This window comes from Uranotaenia lowii, chromosome 2 (assembly GCF_029784155.1).
Source record: "Uranotaenia lowii strain MFRU-FL chromosome 2, ASM2978415v1, whole genome shotgun sequence".
Taxonomy (NCBI): domain Eukaryota; kingdom Metazoa; phylum Arthropoda; class Insecta; order Diptera; family Culicidae; genus Uranotaenia; species Uranotaenia lowii.
Genome location: NC_073692.1, coordinates 337,280,767 through 337,291,331, shown reverse-complemented (window position 1 = coordinate 337,291,331; position 10,565 = coordinate 337,280,767). Strand labels below are relative to the sequence as shown.

General features: G+C 32.8%; 2 protein-coding genes across 2 annotated transcripts; both read left to right on the top strand.

Annotated features, from left to right (window-relative positions):
• The first annotated feature begins 287 nt into the window (after nucleotides 1-287).
• Nucleotides 288-1,062, top strand: LOC129749150 (uncharacterized). Its single transcript, XM_055744038.1, has 3 exons — nucleotides 288-391; nucleotides 453-576; nucleotides 641-1,062. Exons 1-3 carry the CDS (start codon nucleotides 341-343, stop codon nucleotides 1,009-1,011), a joined length of 546 nt encoding a protein of 181 aa, XP_055600013.1. The 5' UTR covers nucleotides 288-340; the 3' UTR covers nucleotides 1,012-1,062.
• Nucleotides 1,063-6,066: 5,004 nt separating this feature from the next.
• LOC129749151 (uncharacterized) lies at nucleotides 6,067-6,833 on the top strand. The gene is made up of 3 exons (XM_055744039.1): nucleotides 6,067-6,206; nucleotides 6,270-6,375; nucleotides 6,437-6,833. Exons 1-3 carry the CDS (start codon nucleotides 6,153-6,155, stop codon nucleotides 6,769-6,771), a joined length of 495 nt encoding a protein of 164 aa, XP_055600014.1. The 5' UTR covers nucleotides 6,067-6,152; the 3' UTR covers nucleotides 6,772-6,833.
• Nucleotides 6,834-10,565: the final 3,732 nt, after the last annotated feature.

Genomic DNA, 10,565 nt, shown 5'->3' with positions numbered 1-10,565 from the left:
CAGATTTTAGATATCTACTATTAGTAAGAAATACCTAATACAATCACAAATCAAAGTTATGAGTGGTTTGTTTACTTACTTCTATTCATTTACAGTTTAACGGAAGCTTTGAAAATATTTATTTTATACGACAAACCGTCACCAATTTCACGCTGGAAATATTAGATCACTGGATAGTTGATGAAAATCATCTTAATTACTGTTTTCGAAACTGACACGTTTGAGCATGATTTTATCGGTGGCCTATAAATCTCTATAAAACTGACATTCACCTAGCACTAGCATTCGAGGTCTCCATCGATTTACCAACGATAGAGATAGAGAGATTTTTCATAGAAAAATGGTCAAATTGTCATTTGTTCTTGTATCGTTTGGGCTGCTCCTGCTTGCGGTAAGCTGCAAAATGGAAAAAAGGTTCAGACCCCTTCCAAAAGTAAGTTTTTTCTTTCTAGGTCCCTCAGAAAGCCGAACCTGATGTAGTCCAACAGGTTGCCGATGGATTCCACAAAATTTTCTCAGCTGTAGCTGCCGTTGCCGAAGACATTAGAGATGGAAAAGGCCGCGAAAAGTTCCAACGTAAGTGATTGACCTACGAATTAATAATAAAAATTTATTGACCATGTTTGATATTGAACTGCAGAAATCAAAGATTTGATTGTGGGATTTTTGAGCAATTCGGGTGATCGCAGTGCCAGACAGAAACGTGCCATCCACACGATGATGTCCATGACGAAGGGAAATCAAACCCACTATCAACAAGTTGTGATGGCCAAAAGCTGGGACAAAGATCACGAAAAGTACATGGGATGGAAGAAAGCTCAGGCAATGGATACCAACTGTTTGGTGAAAAATAACGAAGTCTACTATTTGGACTACATGGTCAGCATCATGATCAAGGTCCTGGAAGAGATGCAAAAAACTATCCGAGGAAAGGCTATCGCTGTCAAAATGAATGGCGATCGGTACAATCAAGTGAGATACAACAGCAGCGCGAAGGCTGTGCAACATTGAATAAAATAAAACTATGCTTGAAAGGGGGAAAATAAACAAAAAAAAATTGCATATTTCCAATGGAAAATAATCTTAATTTCTTTGAATGCTTCGAAAAATTGAACATTACATTCTGTGTAGACGAAAATTAAAAAAAGTCAGGCTAACAATTAGGTCTGTCAAATTTCAGAGCTTGACAAATTCCAACCTTTTTGAATTATTCCTCCTGCGATGTAAAACAAAATTGCATATATTGGGCTTTCTGAAAAATTCTCTGACTCTGACTGACTGCAAAGTGGTAGAAGTACATAAAATTGTCCCATAGCAACATATCTTAGCACACTGTCAGATTGTCAGTATCAAATCGTGTAATGGTCATAATTATTGTTCTAGCTGGAAAGCAATTGATTTTAGAGTTATGGAATATTCAAGGTTACCGAAAAAAAAAGTTCCTTAACTTTTTCAAACTAATGATGTTTTGTTTATTCTGTAATCGTATTCATAAAGTTTAGCTTCATTTGTGTTGAATATTGAATTGGTGTAAGATTTGATTTACCTGACATATAATTTCAGTAACTGACAATAACAACACATGGTAAGGGTCTTGAAAAATCTGTGAAATCTATGATTTAAAAAAAAAATCTATGATCTGGCACACATATTCTGATTTAAAAATTTTGCCAACATTCTGTGCAATTTTTTTAAAAAGATTTTCCTGTGATTTCAGCAATCTTGATCATGTGATGCGATGGTTTTGCTAAAAATCTGCTTAAATAAGGTTGAATTCTTTTTTTTTGCTTCAAATTTCTCATAAGAAAGGAATAAAAACTTACAATAAATTGTACAAATCACATAGATTTGAAGGTAGTTAGCATCAGCATGTTAATTCCTCTACACGATTGAAATTGAAAACAATTTGTTAATGCTGTCCTTCACTTGATATGACTTTTTCTCCCTACTTTATGAGAACCAAACTATTCAAATTGACCAACGACGTGGATGATGCTGTCAATTTTCTTATTAAAAAATGATTAAGGAGTAGAATATTTGTGTATTTTGTTTAGATGAACAACTTTGTAGAAGAAATCGGGAAATTTCTAGGAAGTACCCAGCTTATTGTTCTTGATTTTCTGTTTGGATCATCACCATTCAAACTTAAATGAGATGCATTTTTCATATTCGAAACCCATTATTTCGGAATATGAAAAGAAAATTTACAAATTTACAAGTTGTTTTCAGATTTTTATCGCCGTCATAACTATGTTATAATATTTTAATGGCATTTCGGCGAGATGAACTCTAATCCATCGGGTTGATTCTGTATAAGAGCTGCGATTGCTTCGCCTCCCATAAAGAATTAACCGTTGCCGAGCAAAGATTCAACCGATTAGTTTGAGCTTTCTCCCCATGCCCTAGACTTACATTTTTAAAATCACCTTTCAATGTTTATTCTCCAAAAGCGCCCTAGCTTTAACAATCCACCAATCATTTCCTATCTTTCAACTTCATTCTACTAGAGTTTTATTATATATATATTATAACAAATTTACAAGTTCAATGACGAATTTATAATTGAAAAAAAAAATTGATATCCAAATTCAAAATGAAGTAAAATATTTCTGGTCGAGGGTTCTGATCAAATATCGCTTTTTGGTTTTAAATTCAAAGGAGTTCTTATCTGGAATTTTAATTCAGATTTTGAATATAGGTTGATTCAACCCTATTTTTTAAATGCTATCAGAATTAGTTTAAAAACAGAAACCTCGTGAAAATCATAAATTTAAAATAAGATCTGGATCCATTGCAAAGAATTAGTATTATAAAAAAAATTAAAACTTAACACATAAAATAAACATTCACAGGGAATTGATTATGAAATATAAAATTATTATTGATAATTTTTGTTGATAAAAGAACTTGTATTTAATTTTCAGCTGGAAGTTTTATTTTACATCATTTATATTGAAACCCGTTAAAAAAGAAACAAATTAAAATATTAAATTTTATTTTAGTTCACAAGAAAAGGAAATTATCCTTATTTATCCTATGTTCGATGTTTACTCTTGGACTCGAACTTAATGACCTTAGTACAGGAGGCAACTGACTCGCCAACTGAGCTATATCACAAGTCTCCATGTTTGATAATGCTACACTCAGAGAAAATCTTATTATAAATTTCATAAGATACATCTTATGAACCACTTTTTTGCGTCCAAACTAATTTTTCATAAGAGTCTTATGAAATTCTTTCAATTTTCATACGATGTTCTTATGAAAAATAGAAGAAACGGCATTGTGAAAAAATGATGAACACATTCATTCATAGCATCAGTTTTTTTTTATCATCTAACAGTACGAAGCAATCGCCAGTTCATGGTTATTATAGTTTTCCTTCAATGTTAAATGTTATTGTTATCTCCGGAATGGTAAGTTCGATTTGATTTTTTTTGGTGTGAACGTTGAACTAAAATACATTATTTGTTTACTTTTCAGCAAGCTGATCTGCAAAAAACGAAAGGTCGAAGATTAAGAAGCGGCAAAAAAAACTTTGATGGAGCCGTCTGTTGAAGCGATGCTGATAGTGACCATGAAGGACTTAATTTTAAACAAATTTGGCAAACAATAAAGTGAATGTTTTCAGCATGAAATATCGAGAATTTTTCTTATTAGAAAGTGATTCACTGTTTCCATAAGAATCTCTTATGAAAAGCAACAACCTCTCATTGAAGTAGGCGTTCATCTTCAGAATTCATTCGCGTCATAAGACAATCTTATGGATTTCATTAATTTTTCTTATGGCGCCACTTCATAAGAGAATCTTATGGCATACATAATAGTATTTTTCTGAGTGTACACTAAGCAAATTCTTATTGCAATTTTCATAAGATGAGCCTTATGAGCCGGTTTTTAGAGTGCAAAATTGGTTTCATAAGAGACTTATGAAATTCTTTCATTTTTCATAAGAATATCTTATGAACAATAGAAGAAAGGGCATTGTGAAAAAAAAATAATGAACACATTCATTCACTCCATCAGTAATTTTTTTCATCGTCGTACGGAGAAGTTGAGTTTTCCCTAATAGTTATAAGTGATTATCTCAATGGTAAGCTTGAGTAAATGTATATTTTTTGTGACGCTGAAAAAATGTGTGAATTAAAATAACTTTCCATTTGTTTACTTGTCATCAAATCACCGACAAAATGCACACGGTAAAAGGACCGGATGAGGAGAAGAGAATAATTTTATTGGATTGAACCGGGTGTTCATGTGCTTATGTGTGACTTTGGTGTAATTTCGAACAAATATGCCGAAAAAATAAAATGAAAGAATTTACCATCAATAATTTAAATTATTTACATTAAACATGAAATTTCCTGTTTCCATAAGACCTTATTATGAAAAACAACAATCTCTCATTGAAGAAGGTGTTCATCTGAAAAATTCATTCGCGTCATAAGACAATCTTATGAATTTGAATGATTTTTCTAATAGCGCCAGTTCGTAAGAGAATCTTATTGCATATTTAAGGGGGGAGTAGAGTCTGACACTTTCAGAAAATCGATTTTTTTTTATTTTTCATTTTCTTATTGTAAATTATTTCAAGAATGTTGTCTCAAATTTTCAAGTCAATCGAAGCAAAACTGTAAAAATTATAGGCCTTCATCTCTTCTAATCTAATACTGCAAGAATTCTAGAACAGAAACTTCAAAAGCGTTTTTCTCGAAAGCACATTTTTAAAGTCAGTGGACATCGTCATTTGAAAACTACTTCACCGATTCTTTTCAAATTTGGAACATATTTTTATCATATACAATACCAAATCCCAACGATTTTCTTTTTTTTACTTTGGAGAGACTTTGCAGATAAAAAATGGCGGATTTTTTCGTGAAAAATCGTAGTTTTTACTTCAAACAGCCACAAAAATTTCATAAAAAAAATTTAAAGTTAAATTAAATCGTTGGGGTCCACAAAAACATCAATTAAAAATATTTTGCTCTGATTTTTTGACTTCAGATGATTCAGTGCTGAGATACAGTGTCCACCGCAAATCATGTTTTCTAAAAGGCATCCTCGAAAGTGCTCCGTCACCGGCTCATTTTTCAATATTTTTCTACGAAAAAATTAATAAATGTTCTTTTAACAATGTTTTGTATAATGCTAAAAATTTGAATACATTTGTTTGAACGATAGCTCTAAAATAAATTCGTGAAAATGTTGTTTTTTTACCCGTTAGACCCAACTCCCCCCTTAACCCATTAACTTAAATTTAGAAATTATTGGAAGGTTTTTAAAACTTAAACTCTAACTGTTTAAGTTTATAATTTTCTTATTCAATTTCTATTTGGTAGTATGTATGTACTTGAATCGTTCTAAGGTCATCCATTATATGAATGCTTGATGTGATAGATTTCAAACCAAATCAATTAAATTGGATCTAATTTTTTTTTTTGAATTTCTTAATATAGGAGGGGCTTTGTATCCTTTATGATCAAAAAATCTCGTTAAAACCTTCAAAATACAGTCTGATCAATGTTACCCCAAAGCATCAAATTCTGAACAGAGACGAGATCGATTTTTAAATCAATTTTAAAGTAGTCTAATAAATTTCTGCAACCATGTTTTACGATCATAGGAGTCCAGTACTGGTTTCAAAAAAATGAAACATTCCACATTCCCCTTAACAGAAAAAATAATCGAAAAATATTGAAAAAAGTTATCAATCTTACCCCGGATTACGGTACTTCAAACTTGATTCCCTCCTTCTGGATTTTCGGAAAAATCTAGGGGGTGAGGAGGTGGGCGTTTACAAAAAAAGAATTTGATATTTGTTCCGGCCTAATTGATCCGTTATAAACATTGAGACTCGAAAACAGTATTTAAATTGTTAGTACCCAAATGACAAAATATGAAGATAAAAAAAAGTTGAATGAACAGTAATCCTAGGCACACGTCAATCCATTCAAATCGAAATCTAAGTTTATGATTGTGAATCCACCATTTACTTTAAAAGCCCAGTTTGAATGATTTAATTATAGTTCTGCCGTTCGCTTGATTCCATTTCCTCAAACGACGCAATCAGATCATTCGATGCGCTATAAAAACCAACGTTGCATTTATAGTGCGCACCAAACCACGATCTGCCTTGCAAAAAGTGTTTCACTATGGCGAAAGTATCTCTTTTTCTTCTGCTGGCCCTCGGGGTGATCCTTTTGTCGGTATGTAGAGGAAGTTTATTGGGTTAAAAAGTTTACTATATTTTTTGTTATTTCATCCTGTAGGATCCCACGGAAGCCATCATGGATAAAATAGTGGACAAGTTTACGAATGCTTTTGCTGGGGCCGCTGAAATGATCGGTGGACCGGGAGCCGGAGAGAAAGTGAAACGTAAGTTTTAATGGATTTCTTTCCTATAAGTACTATTCATAAAAATAATTTCTTCCATCAGAGGTTGGCGATCTCATCAAGGGGGTCATCGGTGGTGGTCGCAAGCGAGAAAAACGAGCCATCCATTCCATCGTCAGTATAACCAAAGCCAACAAAACCGACTATCAGAAGGTTGAAATGCACCGCAGCATTGATTCGGTTCATGGAAAAGCCGGAAAACTGGAAATGCAAAAACCTGAATCCACCTGTTTGATCAAGGAGAACGAGGTTTACTTCCTGGAAGAGATGTCAAAACTGATGACCATTGTCCTGAAAGAGATTTCAAACACAATTCGGGGAAAACCGATGAAAGTCGAGATGAACTCCGATGCCTACAATCAAAACAGAATTCACTAGAAGTAAAGTGGTATCAAGGCTAACGATGGTTTGGGCAAATAAATGACACTGTTAAGTACGAATTATTTGATGTTATTTTAAGCGTAGTTTATGAAAAAAAAAATGTAGGTATTTGTTGCAACCATGGAAAAGATACTATAAAGCCTAATTCAAAAATGAAGACGATTCTGCATAATGTTTGACTATCTCTAAATAACACATTACCCTTTTTTGATAGTCGATACATTAAAGTAGAAGATCCATAACCATGCACTTATTGAAGATAGATACAAATCTTCAGCTCAGTTTTTATTGTTGATTGATTTTTTTTTCTTGAAACAACAGCTAAAATGTTCCGTTCAATTTGACAATGGTTATTTATGCAACAAGTGCAAAAAGATGAGTTTTTGAGCCCAAGTCATAAATTTATCCAACGAGGCTTGCCGATCTGGATAATAACGTTGAGTACACAAAAAATCGAAATTAGATATAATGTTCTGATTTGGCCTTGATACATCATCGGAGCTGAAAATCATCACATTTTCAAAGGTGATGGAAAGTATATGAGAAACATGAGATATCATAGAAAGAATGAACATAACCCGTGAATACCATGATTTTTTTGGATAACTTACAACGGATAACCGACGCACATAGGAGTGAAAAGAACAAAATGTTGGCCAAAAGTGTTTTTTTGATATTTATACTCTGTCATACATTTGAAAATCATGCAATAAGACTATTGGAATATTTTAAAAGGTCATGAAAATAATTTTTGGCCAGTTCAATCACCCAGCAGTGATTTTTGAGCTTTCTTATAATACAACAAAGTCGATATCAGTATCGAATCCGCTTGATACTTCAAATATTATCCAAAGCTGCGAAATGCAGTTTCCGCCAGGCCCCGATATAAAGGCCCTTCGGGAAAAACGAGTTGCTTTTTTATTTGCTGGCAGTGGAAGACGTCAACCGAGCAAAACAACCTGTGATAGAGTGTTTAAAGCTGTTGATATTAGCAAGGTAAGTGTAGAGAATATTGTGAGTACAAGTAAAGATTACTATACAAGCAACACTGTAGCAATAATTATTTGATTCGATCCAAAGTTCTTCGAAATAACAGGTTACCTCATCCGCCATATTGGTTGGCAGATTTCTAGAATGATGACGTAGTTGTTATGAAAAATGACGAGCATTGTATTGAATTCTACAGTTTTTCCATAAAAAATATTTTTGATGACAGTAATTTGTACGCCACTGTCCTCAAATGTATAAATTCGACTTCCCAAATTTATGAGCTTCTTAAAACAATACAATTTGGTTTGTGGTTCTGCATAAAATGCGAATTAACCTCGGAAATATCTAAATTTTGGAAGAAATTATAATTATTGGAAACTATTTCCAAGCATATTGTAAGCTTAAAAATGGAAAATATTGCAAGAAAACACATCTAACAGTCCCAATAAACCATTTAACGCGCAAATTTTGAGTTTATAAGCAGTAAAAAAATTAATTGATAAATCATCTTTTCTCGTAACTATTTTTTTATTCGAGTTTTGGAATGATTCCAAGCTCTTTATTTAAAATATTTCATACTGAAATCAATGGATTCAACACTAATTTGTTCCTTAACACTAATCACTGAACTTTTCAATGCAAATGACGAAAAACGTAGATTTAATTTTTTTCCCTATGGAATGTATGAAGAATCTCATAACAATTACGTCATCATGCCCGGCGTGGGGGTACGTTCACGCATGATTACGGTACCCCACGGTATAAATATATAAGGTAGGCTACTAACACGAGTAAACAACTCGTTTGAATGTAAACAACTGACGTCATTACTATCTGCCTATAGCGTGCCAGGAAAAAAGTTTTACGCGCGTAAGATAATGCTGCATACACCGAGGATCACAAGATGGATAGTAATGATGACACTATCGGGAAGATATCACCTTATTATATTGTACACCGTGACGGTACCCTATAATTCAAATACTCTGGATTCGATCACAGTTGAAGGATTGCCGTAGGGTCCGTTCAGAAAAGAAAATGCGTAAACGAGAGAGTGAGAGCTTATAATAAACATGACTCCTCGAGGAGAGAAGGAAAGGGCTTTAGAAAGCTGGGAAATCGATGAGGAGATTCACAGAGGCAGTTGATAGAGAGAGCTTGAGAAAGAAGGATAGTTTTGTAAAAAAGTTTATAGATTTTGAGAATTAGGAAGAAAAAGTTGAAAAATGTGGTAGTGGAAATGGATCGGTTTCGACAATGGCGGAGTCGGTCAGCTTAGTAACCGCTCCCTGCTTCAAACAGGTATATTTCATATGATTTTTTGGTGTTTTTTGAACGAAATAATTGTTCATTGCAACTGCATAAATTGGTCTAAGAAAGTTCTGCTCGGTCCAAGATGGCGTCTTATAACAAGACAAAACAAGTCACAACTGCACCCATAATTTTATTCTCGTTGGCATAAATTTTGGTTCGATGATTTTATTTAATTGTGATATTTTTTTCATAAAGTGATAAATATCATATGTTAACTGATAATTAGAAGTCTATTTATTAAAAAAAGGAGGATATGTCTCGGGTTTAGATTTTAAGGTGGTTCTGATTAAGGATATGAATTTTAATTCCAGAATAAAAAGATATGTATTGTAGTGCCTATATCTCATAGGGCTCATGTGTTGACAGAATGATAAAATTCTGTGAATATGGTAGCAATCCAGACCAATCATAGGCTAAAATCGCCATCTCATAAACGTTACATTATAAAAAAAAAAAAATTCGGTAGAATCCTTCTAAATGATGATTAGATATTAAAATTGAAATCGCTGTTGGTTAGATGCTTGATTTGAACTGCTCAAGGATATCAAAGAATTTAAAGGGTTGGCAAAACGAGGGTCACTAGCTATACTGTAAATTTTGTAGAACAATTCATAGCGAAAAAAAATTAGAAACGAAAGTCAAATATGTGGGTTATATATGTAAATATATTTCTATGAAAACAAAACCAAATTAAAAATGAAAGTGTGTTAAGCATTAATGGAGTGGAGACAATAAAGCACACTGTTTAAAAGAAAAATACGAAATGGAAAATTACTATTTTTAATATACTAAGTCCCATTGAGGTGTTACAGTCCTCGAAAGGGTTTATCTAGTTAAAAGTCCCTTCAGGGTAATGACAGTCCCTAGAGGGTATATAAAATACTTCAAGCCATCAAAGAATGAATTTTGAATCAGAGTCCCTTTAGGGTAATTACAATCCCTAGAGGGTGGATGAAATATATCAAGGCATCATAGTGCGTAAAAGTTTCATTGAGGTGTTTAAAGTCCTCAAAAAGGGTTACAATGTTTAAGATAATAAATAGTCCTTCTAGGGTAGTGAAAGTCCCTAAAAGGTAAATGAAATGCGATTATACATTACAGATTTGTTTGAAAATATAAGTCCCATTGTGGTAAGACAAAAGTCCCCAAAAGGGTTGTAAATTAAAAGATGTAAAGAAAATTTACATTAATTAAATAGCGTTAATGAAAATCAATAAATGAATATTATGTTAAAAATGGTTTCCCAAAGGTTCAAATAAGGAAACGTTTCCAATAAGGGTTGTTAAAAGTCCCTAATACACAAAACAAAAAAAAACCTTCTGGGGTTAATCAAAGTCCTCTAAGGTTCAATTCATAAAATTTCAAGATGTATAATTTGGTTCAATAGAAGTTTCTAATAGGCAAAACAAAAACAAAAAGAAGTCTCTCTGGGGTTAATCAAAGTCTTCAAAAGTTGAAATGATGAAATACAAAGAAAAGTATGTCTT

What these genes read in the sequence shown, in the direction of transcription:
- LOC129749150 (XM_055744038.1), top strand. Translation starts at nt 341, where the DNA reads ATGGTCAAATTGTCATTTGTTCTTGTATCGTTTGGGCTGCTCCTGCTT. An exon ending in TTGGGCTGCTCCTGCTTGCG is followed by an intron (nt 392 to 452) that starts GTAAGCTGCAAA and finishes TTTTCTTTCTAG; the next exon opens with GTCCCTCAGAAAGCCGAACC. An exon ending in AGGCCGCGAAAAGTTCCAAC is followed by an intron (nt 577 to 640) that starts GTAAGTGATTGA and finishes ATTGAACTGCAG; the next exon opens with AAATCAAAGATTTGATTGTG.
- LOC129749151 (XM_055744039.1), top strand. Translation starts at nt 6,153, where the DNA reads ATGGCGAAAGTATCTCTTTTTCTTCTGCTGGCCCTCGGGGTGATCCTT. An exon ending in TCGGGGTGATCCTTTTGTCG is followed by an intron (nt 6,207 to 6,269) that starts GTATGTAGAGGA and finishes TTCATCCTGTAG; the next exon opens with GATCCCACGGAAGCCATCAT. An exon ending in AGCCGGAGAGAAAGTGAAAC is followed by an intron (nt 6,376 to 6,436) that starts GTAAGTTTTAAT and finishes TTCTTCCATCAG; the next exon opens with AGGTTGGCGATCTCATCAAG.